General features: G+C 45.7%; 1 protein-coding gene across 2 annotated transcripts in view; it reads left to right on the plus strand.

Annotated features, from left to right (window-relative positions):
- The window catches only part of CPVL (carboxypeptidase vitellogenic like), a gene marked incomplete at both ends in the record, with an annotated part of 98,236 nt that overhangs the window by 20,899 nt on the left and 62,174 nt on the right, over positions 1-15,163 (plus strand). For both annotated transcript variants that reach the window (XM_080931855.1, XM_080931856.1), the window contains 3 exons: positions 418-476; positions 1,330-1,409; positions 6,119-6,185. In XM_080931855.1, the coding sequence (XP_080787981.1) occupies positions 418-476; positions 1,330-1,409; positions 6,119-6,185 (206 nt within the window). The remainder of the gene's footprint in view (positions 1-417; positions 477-1,329; positions 1,410-6,118; positions 6,186-15,163) is intronic.

Consider the following 15,163-nt stretch of genomic DNA (forward strand, 5'->3'; position numbering starts at 1 on the left):
TTGGCTTTCCCTGGGTCAGCATCCAGAGTGTAATGTGTTTGGGACTCAGTGTGAGAGCTTTCATTACCAGCTATGGTAGGGTTGTTCTCCTCAGCCTTAGGGAGGAGGAAGAGAGTCCAAGAGCCTGGGGGTAGGATGTCCTGCACCTCGGGGCATAGGACAAAGAGCTTTTCATGTCAGTTCTTCACGAGGTTTTGTTGTCTTGCTTCAGTCTTGGCTACAGTATTGCTGTGTTGGGTAAAAGTGCAGAAGAGACAGGGGAAGGGGGTGGATGCTGGTCTTCCAGAGAGAGAGGGTGATAAAGTGGTGGGGGCGGGGCAGGGACCACGAGAGCTCAGCAGGGTGTGCCAGGGTCCAGAGCAAGGATGCCTGGCCTGGCCTATTTTGTTAGAAACTCAGCTCTTTCTGTTTTGACAGTTCTAGCCAGAGACTTCCCATGGACCTTTACCCTCTCCATGCTTTACATCGATAACCCGGTGAGTACCACAGGATAGCACAGAGCATCAGCGGATGCTTCTATTTACTATGCACAGCCTTGACTGCACAATGACTGGCCAACCACAGGCTGCGCACACAATGGTGTTTGTATAACTCTGTTGGGGAGCTGAGCCCATCCGTTAGCTCCGCTGGCCTTTCAATTAGCACACATGTCTAGAGACACAAATGCCAGCGCTGGACTGAAGGTTCTTGTTGTATTCAGCAGAATAGCCTGTTTATTGTCCACATGCCTCCAGTGTGTGATGGACTATGCCTTATAGGTTTGCATATGAGGAATTTAACAACAACGAACACCTACTACGTTACCCTCACCATTAGCAATGTATTGCTGTATGCTTTCTAAAATATAGAGTTTTAACTTTCTAGATTAGAATTTAATTTCTAAAACCACCAGCCAGGCATAATGGAGCACATCTATAATCCCATTTGGAGGCTGGGCCTATAGAATAGTGAGTTCAGGGCTAGCCTAAACTACATCGTGAGCTCTAGGCTAGCCTGGGCTACATTATGGGGTCCCTCCCATTGAATGTCACCACTGGAATAAGGGGCAGATGGCTTCTCATTGATGGTGTGGGTTCCCTGTCTCATGGGTTGTTGCTTAATAATGGATTCCTCATCTTTCATGTAGACCTATAGATACAAAGAGACAAACCTGGTGTGCTTTCCCTTGGAGAGGGAAGTGGGATGCCTCAGTGATACGTGGCTATAGCAGAGATCTGAAGTCAGACGTGTGGGTTTTGGACTCTGTAAGGCCTCCTCCCCCTGTAGGGTTGAGCTGAAAGTCCTCAAGAAACATGAGTCTTCATGTTACCTTCATTTTTTCCCCCTAAGGTGGGTGCAGGCTTCAGCTTCACCGATCACTTCCAGGGATACGCCGTCAGTGAGGATGATGTAGCCCGAGACTTGTACAGGTACGTCATGCAAAACACGCACTAGGAAGAGTCTCCCTGTGCTAGAGTGACTATGGATCGGTCCTTATTGTCCAACTTCTAAAACTTTGCAGAACCTTTCTACGTGTGTACCCATATGTGTGCGTGTGCACAGGTGCACACTCGCTCTTCTGATTGTCTTTACCTTGTTATTGATTGTTGTTTACATGGACAGCAGGCAGAGTCAACGAACTAAAATTATGAATGTAACCAACTGTAGTTCTAAAACAGTTTCCTAGGAGACAGTAGAGACACAACACATGTTTTCAGTGAAAGATTCCTTCTCAAGACATCCATCCACCCAGATGTCCTAGACGTTTCTAGTTGTTTCTAAAATTCTGTTTAACTTCATTCTTGCCAGGAGATAATGTATTTTCCAGGTGTTTGTCTTCTTTCCCATAACTGTTCCTTTTGTGGCTACAGAGTATATATATATATATATATATATATATATATATATATATATATATATACACACACACACACTGTAGCTTCACCGTGACTTTTCCAGGCTAAAAACAGTCTTTCTCCTTCAACTTACAAAGTTTGTCTTTCACTTTAATAAAAATAGTGTGTGTGTGTGTGTGTGTGTGTGTGTGTGTGTGTGTAATAAGTTGTAAGCTTGGTTAGAGTATATACACATAAATTTCCCTTTCATGCTCTTGCATTCTTAACATCTATTTTTAGTACGTTTTCAAAAACTAAGCTGACCTTTCCTATTTGGTCAAAATTTTCCAAGCTATAAATTGTGAGCTAAGAACGAGTCTGAATACTTTCAGAGCTTATGAGCACCCGTGGTTGCATTCTGAGAATCTTCTAGAATCTCCTAATGTCCCTCCTCATCTACCCATTCTGCTGATTATCCAGCGGGCAAAGCTGGCATGTGGCAGGGCTCCAAAGGGAGCAGAAGCTGAGCAGGAACAAACCTTCCCAGTAACCTTTCTCTCTCCCAGGCTGATCCTACAGTGGGCTGAGGGACAGGGCTTTTGGTGACTTCCTGGTCTTTATTTCCTGCCAAGAACACCTCTTTCTTTCCCTCTACTGACCCAGAAAAGAATATGGCTGCTCTCCAATTTCTCACCTCTCAAGATTTCAACCCTTGTGTTTTGTTCTCTTCAGGGTTACAGAGGTTCTTACACCTCTGCGCCCAGGTACCGTGGTTCCTTGGGATGTATTAGCTGAGCCTCCCAGAGAGACCTTTTTTAGCCTCTCACTTCCAGTGTGTTTCTCCCTGTGGTGCCTGTCCTCAGTCACCTACCATGAGGTCTCCTGGCTGAACACCTACCCCCCACCCTCGCTCCAACCATCTTTTGGTTTCATTGTTTAACTAGCAAATGCTAAAGAAATGTGTTCACCCTCTGCAAGTCAGAGTTTTGCAAAATGCATCCCGCTCCAGCCCCCCCCCCCCAGCTGGAAGCAAGGACATCTCCAGCCTGAGGTTGACCCTGTGTGTGGATGTCACTGCTGACATGTGGTCTATGTCCTCTTGCATGACATGGAAAGAGAACGGGGTTTCAAAGCAGCAGTTGTTTATGGCTGCTTCAGTTTCCTTTGCTTTAGGCTCTTAGAACTGGAAAATAGCTAATCAAGAGTAGTGCAGAAAACTGATTTCAGCTGTTTCTTTTACAGTTTACACTATTCGTTTCCCTCTGTGACCGCATTCTTCTCTCCAGCTTTCCAGATGGGTGTTTGCAATAAGAAGGTTGCTTTGGCACTAGTAAATGGGCTACTGGGGGGTTTAAAGAGCAGATCTTTCTTCTCCCTTTGAACGCTCCCTTCCCCCATTCATTTCCCCCCCTGAAGATGAAATCCTATTTTTCTGTGAGCAGAGCCCGGCCTGGAGAGAATGACCTCCTAAAGAGTCATTTAGCATCTGTGGCTTTCTTTGTGCTCACAAACGTTTTCCGCCTCTGAGCCATGGCTGCGGCTCTCAGGTTAGAAAAATGTGAATGAAATGTAGTCAGTTTGCTCTCTTTGGTGTGGATTTCTTGCCTGGCGCTGCTGTCCCCTATGTCCCTTGATCGCTGGATGTATTCCTGGAGCAGCCCCTGCCCGCCCAGAGCTCAGGGCCTGGTAGAGCTCGGGAGGTTACCTTTGAGGAGTTGAATGGAGGTGTCACAAAACTGCTTTCACCTCGTGACAGCCAGCCGGGATGTCAAGAAGAAGAGCTAGGAGGAGGTCCAGGCAAATTATGTCCTTTCAAGAGACTTCTTAGTGACACACTTCTTCCAATGAGGCCTCACCTCCGGAAGTTCTCGTCTTTCAACATTCTGTCGAGATGTAAATCCAAGAGTGGATGAACCCATTCTGAAAACTAGAGCCCCCGGGAGCCAGTCACCTCCCTAAAGCCTCACCTCTGAGCCTTGGGGCTGAGCTCTGGCAAACCTGTCAGATCCAAACCCTTTCACTGCGGACCTCCTGCTCTGAGTCCTGAGCCCCTGAATATCTCTGGTCCCCTTGCAGCCACCGGCTCCATTGTAGGTCACTGTACCATCACTGTCTCTGCCCGACATCCACCAGAGGACCCTTCCAAGAAGGCACCTGAGGACTGGTGTTCTCCCAGCCCCTCCTTCTTCAATGGCATATCATTCTTCAACCAAACAACCTTTCACTTAAATCCCGTGATGGGGAAGTACTTGGCAAAGTCCCAGCAGGGATTTATAATAGAGTCACATGATACAGGATTTCTGTACCAGGTAACGTTTGCACCTGAATAAGTGGCACACACATTTGTACACCACACACACACTAACATTATGCTACGCTTCGAAATGCAAGCAGACGTGAGTCCTGATTGCATGTTAAGCAGAACCTTACCACGTCGTTGGAACAGTGTTTGACCTTAAGTACAGTTAGATGAGCCAGGCGTTTGTGTGTGGCTCCAGCTACCGAATTGGCAGTTTCCATCTTTTGCTCCTGTGTAAGAACCATGTCCCAAAGACTCTGAGGAAGCTGTCAGTCCGTGAAAAGACTGTCGCTGTGAGATTAAAAACAGTAATAGCTCCTTTGTGTGAGCTCTTGCTTCAGAAATCTCAGCTACGCAGGTGTGTTCCAGGCAGATGTAACTTGAGAGATCATCTTCTTCAAATTAGATTGCAAGGTACAGCAAAACTGCTCAGTTAAATTTGAAAGTCAGGTAAACAATGACTACTTTTAAAATATCTTTCAAAGGTAAAAAGTGTTTAAAAAGACAGCCAATACAGACCTCTGGCTTCACACACATGCACGTGCATGCACACACACACTCATCCACATACATACATACAAAAATATACACGCATACATAGTGTGTTATACACAATACTTGAACGTACTTATGCGAAGGGATTATTTATTATTTATCCGATCTTCAATTTTAATAGGACACCTTGAATTTTCATTTGCTAAACCTGTCAAGTCTAAGGACTCCCCATCGAATACCAAGGAAGTAAGCTGTAAGCTAAAAGCAGAAGACTTGAAATTCGCTGCTGTAAATGAGCTGGTGTTGTTCCAACAAGCAGGCAGAGAGGAAAAAAAATGGTTTTAGCCTGAAGGTTACAGTAGGGAGGGTAGAGACTGAACCTCTATTTTTACCCTTGTTCTAAAGCCAGCTCACTACTAGCCCTGACGTGGAAACTATCAACAAGCAGCAAATTTAGTTCCCCCAAACCACTATAAATAACAGAGTGCACTGAAGCCCACAGCAGCGTTTGGTCAAGGGGTGGGGGCGGGTGGTCGCAGGGGTGGGATGATTTACAGAAACTTTGAAAATTAAGTCTAGCAGGGATCCTGCGGTCATAATGGCTGAGTTTTCCTCTCTGTAACCCTTGAACTCTCTCCCACTCCTGGCTTTTCAGAGCCTCCTCATCTTTCATCTTCTCTGGAAGGTTCATGGCTTTTGGTCCCTCAGCAGGAAGCTGTCCCCGAGCTCTGCCTGGCTTTCTCAGGCCTGGAAGCACAGGTCAAGACATTCCTAGAGTGCCTGAGTTTTATGAGTTTTTTTTTTTTTTTTTTTTTTTGTCTTCTTTTTGGAATGGCGTTGGTAAAGACAGTTTAAAAACAGCTATTCTTTTCTTAACTACTGTGAATGTCCTGCTAGCCTATTCCAATTAGTTTTATTCTAGAACACTTCATACTGAACACTTACAGTAAGAACACTTACTGAAAAGGCCATGGGATTTCTTTTTCTTCTTCCCTCCCTCCCTCTCTCCCTCCCTCTCTCCCTCCCTCTCTCCCTCCCTCCCTCCTCTTCCTCCTCCATTTTTCTTTTCTTTTTTTTTTACAGTGTTGGTGTCCCTACTAAAGCACAGCATTCTGAAAGCTCCTTTAGAAACCGTCTGGTCGCTCACAGTGGGTGTATTGATAAGCCATTGAACTTCCCCTTTCCTCCCAGAAAGCTGGCCTAATGGTGTCCTCATAAGGGTTAAATGAAAATTGTGGAAGCTGGCACATAGACACAAGGACATCTCAGCAGCTAGATGACCCTAAATGGCCAGTGTTGGTGTCCAGCGTCCATACATACGTCTTATCGGCAGGATCGGCCTACCTATTTGCTTTGCCTAGCCACCCCTGTGGTATGTGGTATTATTACCCTCTCTGGACACACACCGCAGGGCTATCTCCTTCCCATCAGGTTGCACGCCCCCAGCTGGTGAGGTGTGCCAGCCAGTCCCTCTAACTCCTTCAGTCAATTTCTATGCTCTCTTCCACAGCGCACTGATTCAGTTCTTCACGTTGTTTCCCGAGTACTCGAGGAATGACTTTTATGTCACTGGCGAGGTGAGTTGAGGTCTCATTTTCTTGTGTGCCTCCAATAGCAAGAGGGTCGAACTGTACCATGGCAGTTACAGCCGCCATGTGCATTGTCCTGTGTGAATTAGTGGGGATGCGGTCCACCTTCATAATTTCCCAATAATTCCCCCAAATAGCCTCTGTAACAACGGTGTGGATCCGGGATCAGTGAAGGTTCGTGGATTGGGATGTGTGCAATGGGTTAATTGGGTCTAGGATTCTTCTCTTTTGCTATCGTCATTCATATCGGTGATTTTAAATGGGGAGCAGGTGTCTGTAGTAATACATCCCACATTCCAAACGTCCTGTTCTCCCCTCGGAGATGAGATCCAGTGAGTATTCTCCCTGGATAACACTGCATGCTTCCTAGGCGTCCCACCATGAGCTACAGCGGGGCACTTGCCCTCCAAGGCGATAGCAAACTTGATCATTAGATTAAGACGGCATTGGATAAACACCTGCTTCTGTTTGTATTTCATAAGCAATCCATAACCACATGAATGCCTTTTCCCCCAATCTGTTTCACAACAGTTTTAGATCAATTGATGAGACGTGTCTACTCTGACTAAAATGAGGGTTATGAAATGGCAGCCTTCTCATCTGCGTGCTTGTGGATATAATCCCACATTCCCCTACAGAGATAATCTCGTCTGTCTTCTCTCTGTGTTCATGTATATCCCAATGGACCCAAGCATTGGTATTTCTACAGGATCTATCGAAATTGAAAATTGATTGCTTTTCTTTGGATGCTTGTTTTTACTCTGCTCCGTGGAAGACCTTTCAAGCTGGCTCTCGTGTCTTTTGACAGGTTTGATCATTTTTTGAGAATTTCCCCTCTATCACAAATACTGGGCTCAGATGCCCCTGTACATCCCTTGCCCTCCTGAGATCAATCATTTTTCTCAGGGACTCTGGCTCATCGCAGTGGAGAATGGCATTGAAAAGCCAGGCCTGGAGCCCTAAGTGCACGCTCATGGCTGTTGGGATGATGGTACCTCTTTCAGACCTGTGACTCTGGCCAAGTCCTGTAACTGGGATTCCCACCACAGGCGTCTCCAGTTCTCTCCTCAGCCGATGTCTGTGTGTACCCTCTCCTACACCAAGGACTGAGATTCCCAGCAGCATTATTTTCCTCCTGTGCACACTGCCACCTCATACACCGAATGACTTTAGAACGACTCTGTCATTGCCATAGCCGATAGAAAACCTTCCATGTTTCCTTCACCAGGATGTAGCCTCTCGCTCTCTGTTGGTCTGTCCCTGGATCTTGTCTTGTTTCATCCCCGGGCAAGTGTTTTTCATATTAAGCAGCCCCTGCATTCCACATGTCTAACTTAGCAACACGTCAATCTACGTTCTTCAATCTGAGGGTTTTGTTAGGTCCCATCCTATTTGGAGTAGAGAATTAAAATGGAGATTGGTGTCTAAGGTCTACCCAGGTGCTCTGGGGAGGAAGGATCCTGCTGGGCCAGTCATCCTGCTGGAGCCATAGAGCTTAACTCTGGAATGGCTGATCTTCATAGGAAGGTCCAAGTGATGGTACCAGAGAAAGGGCTGAAAGAATGCCGGGCAAGTGGTCCACAGATGTGCACATTAAGAGACTGAAAGAGAAAAACAGGCTAAGTTCCTAGTGAATGGTGAGTTCATGGAACAGGGAACTTCTTGAGCCCATCTTCCCCTCTCTCTAAGCTGTCAGAGAAGAGGGTTTAGCATTTTTTATATTTTGTTTAATGCGCAGTTGCTCAGTATCAAATCACATTCAGCCCCTCTATCAGTAACCCTTCCTACTGTCCTTTGCCTTTTGAGCATTTTCAGAGTCGAGCTGGCAGAAGAGCAGGAAATGACACCCTTGTCATTTCATAGTAACCCTGGAAGTCATGCATTTCCCCATCGAGCAGAAGACCGGTCTGCTCAGTGTGTAATTCCTTGTATAAAACAAATAATGTGGCAATGTCGTTAACCATGATGCTCAGCAAAGCTGCCAGATCCTGGAGGAAATTTTTTTGACTTGTCTGCTTTATTTGTGCCTTGTGGTTTTAGGCATGTTGTTTCCAAATGTGTGTGGGGAAAGAGAGATTTTCTTTTTCATATGCTTTGCTGTCTGTATGCTTAGTGAAGCCTGTGCTGTCCGTGAGATAAAGGGAGATGAGCGGAGGGAAGAAAGGGAGGCGGAGAGGCAGTAACCACAGTGCCTCAGCTTCAAAAGAGCACAGTGGATTGGTCCATTGGCATCCAACCTTTCATCGCTGGGACACTATGTCATCCCCAAAGTTCACAGCGGAGAATGGTACAACTGGGTCACAGAAACAAAACAACAACGACAACACAAAGCAAACATGAAATCTCTTGTGATAAACATGTCTTGGATCCTGCGTTTGGCCGCATGCAGCCTTCAGACAACAAGATGTCCATGCCTGCTGTGGAAGTCTCATATCTTTTTGGGAAGAAAGCCACTAAGTATTGATGCCCCACTTCTCTGGTTCTCACAATTCTGCCTTGTTTGCCTTTTCACGGGGGAGGGGGATAGAGTCCTGGTGTGATAGTTGGAGACCTGGATGGGAGTGAAGGAATCCTGTGTTGATAAATGGAGAGCTGGGTCTTGTTGGGTAGTTCCAGGCCAGTCATTAGCTTCACCGAGTCTTTGTATTTTATCTTGCAACCACAGTGGTTAGTTTCAAAATCAGGCCTCTTGGCTTTTTTGCTTTATTTATTACATGTTCAGAGGCAGTCACCCACGCTCACTCTTACAGCACCTCCACGTCCCTGAAGTCTGAACATACCAACTCCTCCTGCCTCTCTTCAACCCTACCACAAACTATTCACTGGAAGGCCTCCCTTTTCTGAATGTCCATTCTTTTTCCTTCTTAGGGGGTCCTAAGAAACACCACTGAATTTGTAGACTCAGCCTTGAAAAATAATGGACACGCTCAAGAAATGTTTGGCGTCCTTTACATTTGTGTGCTAGGAATGAAGGCAGCCGCTTTGGGTCTTCAGCAACCATTCAGAGCCCCAGCATTGGTCTAAGAGAGTCTGGGGATGATGATAGTAATGATTACAGAACACCATTTGAGTGTTTTATAAGATAATCCTCCTTAAATATTTCAAATAGTGGCTGACCATAGAGAACATCTGGCACTTGATGCCTCCATCGGGGCTCAAAGCCCTAATGTATGTCCTTGGCATACAGACTAGGATGGCAGTGTTCATAGAAGCTCTGCTTACTCACAGCATTCATCTGTAGCATTTCTGTTCCGTTGAGTTAGTGTGTGTGTGTGTCCAGGGAACTAAACTAACTCAGGACTTTGAGCATGATAAGCCAGCCCTCTACTACCATGCTTCATTTCCAGCCAAATGCATTTTTAAAAGCATTTGTGTTGCCTAAATAAAAGATGAAGAAGCAATGATGGTGATATTAGAAGTTTGGTTGATTTCTCTTATACATATCAGAATGTGGGAGGACCCACCCACACCCAACCGGCAAGGCGTACCAGGGAGAGCAGCTTAGGGTGAGGGTGTGAAGGACAGGGAGAAGCCCCTTCTCTCTTTCCTTTCTGTTTTTCGTCTCTGCCCAGAATACCAACCTGGAATTAATTTTCTCTAAAGAGAGACAAATGTGTCTGTAAATCACCCTCCCCGAGGCAGGAAAAAAAATACTTCAAAAAGAAACAAGCTGTGTTTAATTCCTGTGATTAACTTTCTTTCTAAGCATTATCCTCCCAAGCCTGTAACTGTTCACGAGACACAGCTCTTCTTCTTGGAGCATCAACACAGTATAGGACCCTCTCCAGCATCCACAGGCTGGGCTAAAGTTAAAGAAAGACAGCCCTAATTGGAACAGAGGCAGGTGGCAGGATGGAGGGGCACTGCCTATTGTTCTTTGAGCATGGGCTATATGTACCGATCCAGGCAAAGACTTGCTGCTATGGGTGGTTTTAGAAAAAGAGATGCTCCCAAAATGGCGGAACATATGCTGACACTGGGCACCTCTTCCCTATAGCATAAACGGGTGGAATCTCTTTACAAAGGAGGTTTGTAGCCATGGGTAAATTGAGGACCAGATACAGGCAGAGCCTTGAAGCTACTTATGTGTTAGCAAGTTACTACCAAGTTAGTAAGTCGAATGGGGGTACTTTATCTTCATCTGCATGGGAAAATCCTATTGGGAGCATGGTGTTGGACAACATCATTGAAGACATTTCAGGCTGGTGGGTGGAGGGAGCAACCCAGCGCAGGAGTCTTGCTTGTTTCATTCTTTGCTTGTGCAGTGATAAGCACGTGCTAAGTGGATGTTACCGAGTGGCTTCATGAAAGGCTGTTATTAGATACAATAAATCTATCATCGGTATTTCTCCTCAGCTGCTTCTCATCTCCCTGTCACTGTCTTTCTCTCCTGCCCAAGTCCTCCCCGGAGACTCCCCATCTTGGGAGTCTACGGTCCTCAGACAGTCTCCTCTTTCTCTGTCTTTTTCTCACTGTGGTGACCTCATGCTCAGGTTTATTTCTCCGCACACCTTCCCTCTCAGTCAGGATTGTCGCTGTTCATTAGAGAAGATCAGCTAGATCCCGCTCCGTGTGTCTTTCTCTTAACATATTTATACTTGAATTAAGCGCTGACCGACCCACTTTTTATAAGCAGTGACAATCAAGTGCAAGTGATAGGGTGGCCTGTGAGGTGGAGTGGGAGAAACATGCTTCTGTCTCTGCCTCCATCAGCCTCCTCGCTCTTGGATTCGCTGAATTGGGGGACTAAAAGATAGCTTGAAGGACATCGTGTGTGTGTGTGTGTGTGTGTGTGTGTGTGTGTGTGTGTGTGTGTGTGTGTGTGTGTGTGTGTGCTTCATCATAAGAACGCTTGCTCAGATTGGGATGCGCAGTAGCCGTGAGCCCTTGCTTGCTGAGCGCTGTTTAATGCATTGCTTCCTTTAATCCCAACAGTCTCCTTATAATTATCCCAGTCTTAAGTGACTGAGACTTAGGCTAGGTATGCCTTGCTAAGGTTACCCAGCCAACAGGCAGGGAAGCCAAAACTTAGACCTGCTGATGAGACTCCAGGGCAAATCGTTGGAATGTGGACATTGGCTGTGGGTTATACAGCCTTGCGTGGGGAGGTGCTTTCTGGAAACCAAATCATCTCTAGGAACTCTCTTCTCCCTCAGAGCTGATCCTCTTCTCCTGGAACGAAGTCCGACCCACCCCCCTCCATTCCCTCCATCCCCCCACCCCCTTCCTACTTCCTGAGGCTCTCTAGAGTTACAACTGGATACAAATGAGAAGAGGCTCCCTAGCCCTGTGGATGTCTGTCTTTCTGCCCAAGACCTAGTTTTAATCACAAAGACTTAGCTTTGATCATAAAGTTTTATAGAGCAAATGGAAGTTTCAAGCGGTATAAGGACTGGAGGTCCCTGGAATGCAATTACTTCTGGGCCGTGGAACTTGCTGAATTTTATTAGCTAGTGTTCAAGCTGCTTTCACTCTTCAGTCTGTGACAAACGTCTATTTTTCAATTACATTCATCTGCACTCGCCAATATTTTCTTTTAGAATTGAAAACGGATTTTTGACTGTTTAATGAGTTTAATATAATATAATGTATATGTGTGTGTGTGTGTGTGTGTGTGTGTGTGTGTGTGTGTGTGTGTAAAATAAAGGTCTAAGCTGCAACCCAAAGAGCTGAACAAGGGCATATGGAAATGTTTACAAGTTGAGCCTCCGGCTTTTAATGGATAGATCCAAATCAAATCAGTACATATTTACTGACTCTCAAGTTGCTCGGAGAAGAATGAGAGAGCACATGCAGAAGTCATAAGCTTTGTCTAAAGTGAGCTGTGTCCTGTGGGTTCGCTAGTACGGTCTAGACACAACACTGGGACCTTGTGAGGGATGTCCAGGGTGGGGGCAGCAATTCGAAGGCAAATCATTTACGCAGCTTCAACTGTCTAAAGTCTATCTACAGAGCTCAAAGGCCTCAGCTCTGTGGTCTCCCTTGCTCATACGCATTATTTCCAAGTCAAATTAACTGGAGTCTCCATTTTAAACAAAGGAGTTTATTCATCGCTTGAGTCACCTGGCAGCAAGCTGGGCTTTTCCAGGTTAGCTCTGAGGTCAGAATAAGAGGGGGAGGGGACACATCTTCTGTCCTCTGTACCTGTCAGTGGTGGGTGATATATTTTTTAAAAACACACCCTCGGTATTAAAAGTGAATTCCCTATCATTTAGAAGTCAGCGAGTACCTTTTGCATGACTTGGTGTGACTAAAAGTTGGCTGCAGTTCAAAATATTCTTGCTCCATGTCTATGCCTGTAGATTCTGGTGCGTTCTTTTTAAGCTCATGTGGAAGAGAAGTAGATGGCTGATAATATCATGCTCTTGTTAAAACGTTTCCCTTTTAATTGCTGCAGTGCTGTCTCAGTTAGATGACGCATGGTCTAGAAATGTCTAGGAAGTTGTGAAGATTACCACAACATCGGGGTGGGAGGGGTTGCTTGCTCATTTCCCAAGCTGACCATTTGAAGTCATGCCTCTCTCTCTGCAAAGAAAACAATGGTGCTGGGCTGAAGTGAGATCCCATCTACCCCAAGGCTAGAGGAAGTCAGGCGTGCATTGACCTCATCTTGACTGGGCTCTTCTGTTAGAGTGAGATGTTTGGTTTTTTGACACTTGTGTGATTCCCTGTGTGTTTTCAGTGTGTCTAGAAAACTCTGTTTATGGCATGGATGCTTTCCTGTTCCCTCTGATCCATTCCCATGAGTGAGTGCGGCTGCTCCAAAGCTTGTACTTGGAAAGAGCTGCGCCCCATTACATGTGCATTACTCTTTCTAGGTAGACAACTTTGCTCTCTCTGGAGATAGAGTTCCCTCAGTCCAGCCACGAATTCTTTAAAGAGGCATCTTGACAGATGTGACTGTGGAAATGGGGTGATGCCCTGAGCAGGGCAGGATACTCAGCAAGATCTTTATGGAGCTTAACATGGTACTCAGCATGGCTTTTCTGCCAGGCAGAGCTGAGGACTTGGTCCAACTATGAGTGAAGAAACTATGTCCAGGGCAGCTGTCTCTCTTTGAAAAGACATTATTATCATCATTGGTAAAGCTATAAAAAGTTTTACTATGAAATTTATACCTAGGAACAAGGGAGCAAGTGACTATAACTGTATTTTTTAAAAAAGCTGTACTTAAGAAATACGGGTAAATGTGAATTAAACACTATAAACTGTGGATACACATATACTTCTGTAAAAAGCATTGTTTTACACCAGCATAGTGTTATTATCTGCCTCAGCCCTACTTTGAAGGAGCTGAATGAAGCTTGTATAAGGTCCAAAATATTCCCCCTTTCCAGTACCCAAGAATCAGGAAAAAGGCAAATCAGTGGTGAAGGCTGTAAGAAGGGAGAGATTCAGATGAATACAGAGTTACTTTGAATTCCACTGTACGTTTACACACATAGAGAAGAATTAAGTGAGCACAGTATCCAATGCAGATTGCTTTCACAAGTGCAGCATCTCTACACATGATTTCCATGAAACTGTTCCCAGCACCATGTAAGTACTCACAAGAACTGCAGACCAAGGATCAAAATCGCATGCTGCCATGATGTTAAGACCCTTCTCCCATGGCTGTGATGTTAAGACCCTTCTCCCATGGCTGTGATGTTAAGACCCTTCTCCCACAGCTGTGATGTTAAGACCCTTCTCCCATGGCTGTGATGTTAAGACCCTTCTCCCATGGCTGTGATGTTAAGACCCTTCTCCCATGGCTGTGATGTTAAGACCCTTCTCCCATGACTATGGTGTTAAGACCCTTCTCCCATGGCTGTGATGTTAAGACCCTTCTCCCATGGCTGTGATGTTAAGACCCTTCTCCCATGACTGTGATGTTAAGACCCTTCTCCCATGACTATGGTGTTAAGACCCTTCTCCCATGGCTGTGATGTTAAGACCCTTCTCCCATGGCTGTGATGTTAAGACCCTTCTCCCATGGCTGTGATGTTAAGACCCTTCTCCCATGGCTGTGATGTTAAGACCCTTCTCCCATGACTGTGATGTTAAGACCCTTCTCCCATGGCTGTGATGTTAAGACCCTTCTCCCATGACTGTGATGTTAAGACCCTTCTCCCATGACTATGGTGTTAAGACCCTTCTCCCATGGCTGTGATGTTAAGACCCTTCTCCCATGGCTGTGATGTTAAGACCCTTCTCCCATGACTATGGTGTTAAGACCCTTCTCCCATGGCTCTGATGTTAAGACCCTTCTCCCATGGCTGTGATGTTAAGACCCTTCTCCCATGACTATGGTGTTAAGACCCTTCTCCCATGGCTGTGATGTTAAGACCCTTCTCCCATGACTATGGTGTTAAGACCCTTCTCCCATGGCTGTGATGTTAAGACCCTTCTCCCATGGCTGTGATGTTAAGACCCTTCTCCCATGGCTGTGATGTTAAGACCCTTCTCCAATGACTATGATGTTATGACCCTTCTCCCATGACTATGATGTTAAGACCCTTCTCCCATGGCTGTGATGTTAAGACCCTTCTCACATGGCTGTGATGTTAAGACCCTTCTCCCATGGCTGTGATGTTAAGACCCTTCTCCCATGGCTGTGATGTTAAGACCCTTCTCCCATGGCTGTGATGTTAAGACCCTTCTCCCATGGCTGTGATGTTAAGACCCTTCTCCCATGACTATGATGTTAAGATACTTCTCCCATGACTATGATGTTAAGACCCTTCTCACATGGCTGTGATGTTAAGACCCTTCTCCCATGGCTGTGATGTTAAGACCCTTCTCCCACGGCTGTGATGTTAAGACCCTTCTCCCATTACTATGATGTTAAGACCCTTCTCCCACGGCTGTGATGTTAAGACCCTTCTCCCATGGCTGTGATATTAAGACCCTTCTCCCATGGCTGTGATGTTAAGACTCTTGTGTCTGCTAAAGAAGAATTAAAGCTTCATTGCCTCTTTGAGCTC

This window comes from Micromys minutus (assembly GCF_963924665.1).
Source record: "Micromys minutus genome assembly, chromosome: 18".
NCBI classification, from domain to species: domain Eukaryota; kingdom Metazoa; phylum Chordata; class Mammalia; order Rodentia; family Muridae; genus Micromys; species Micromys minutus.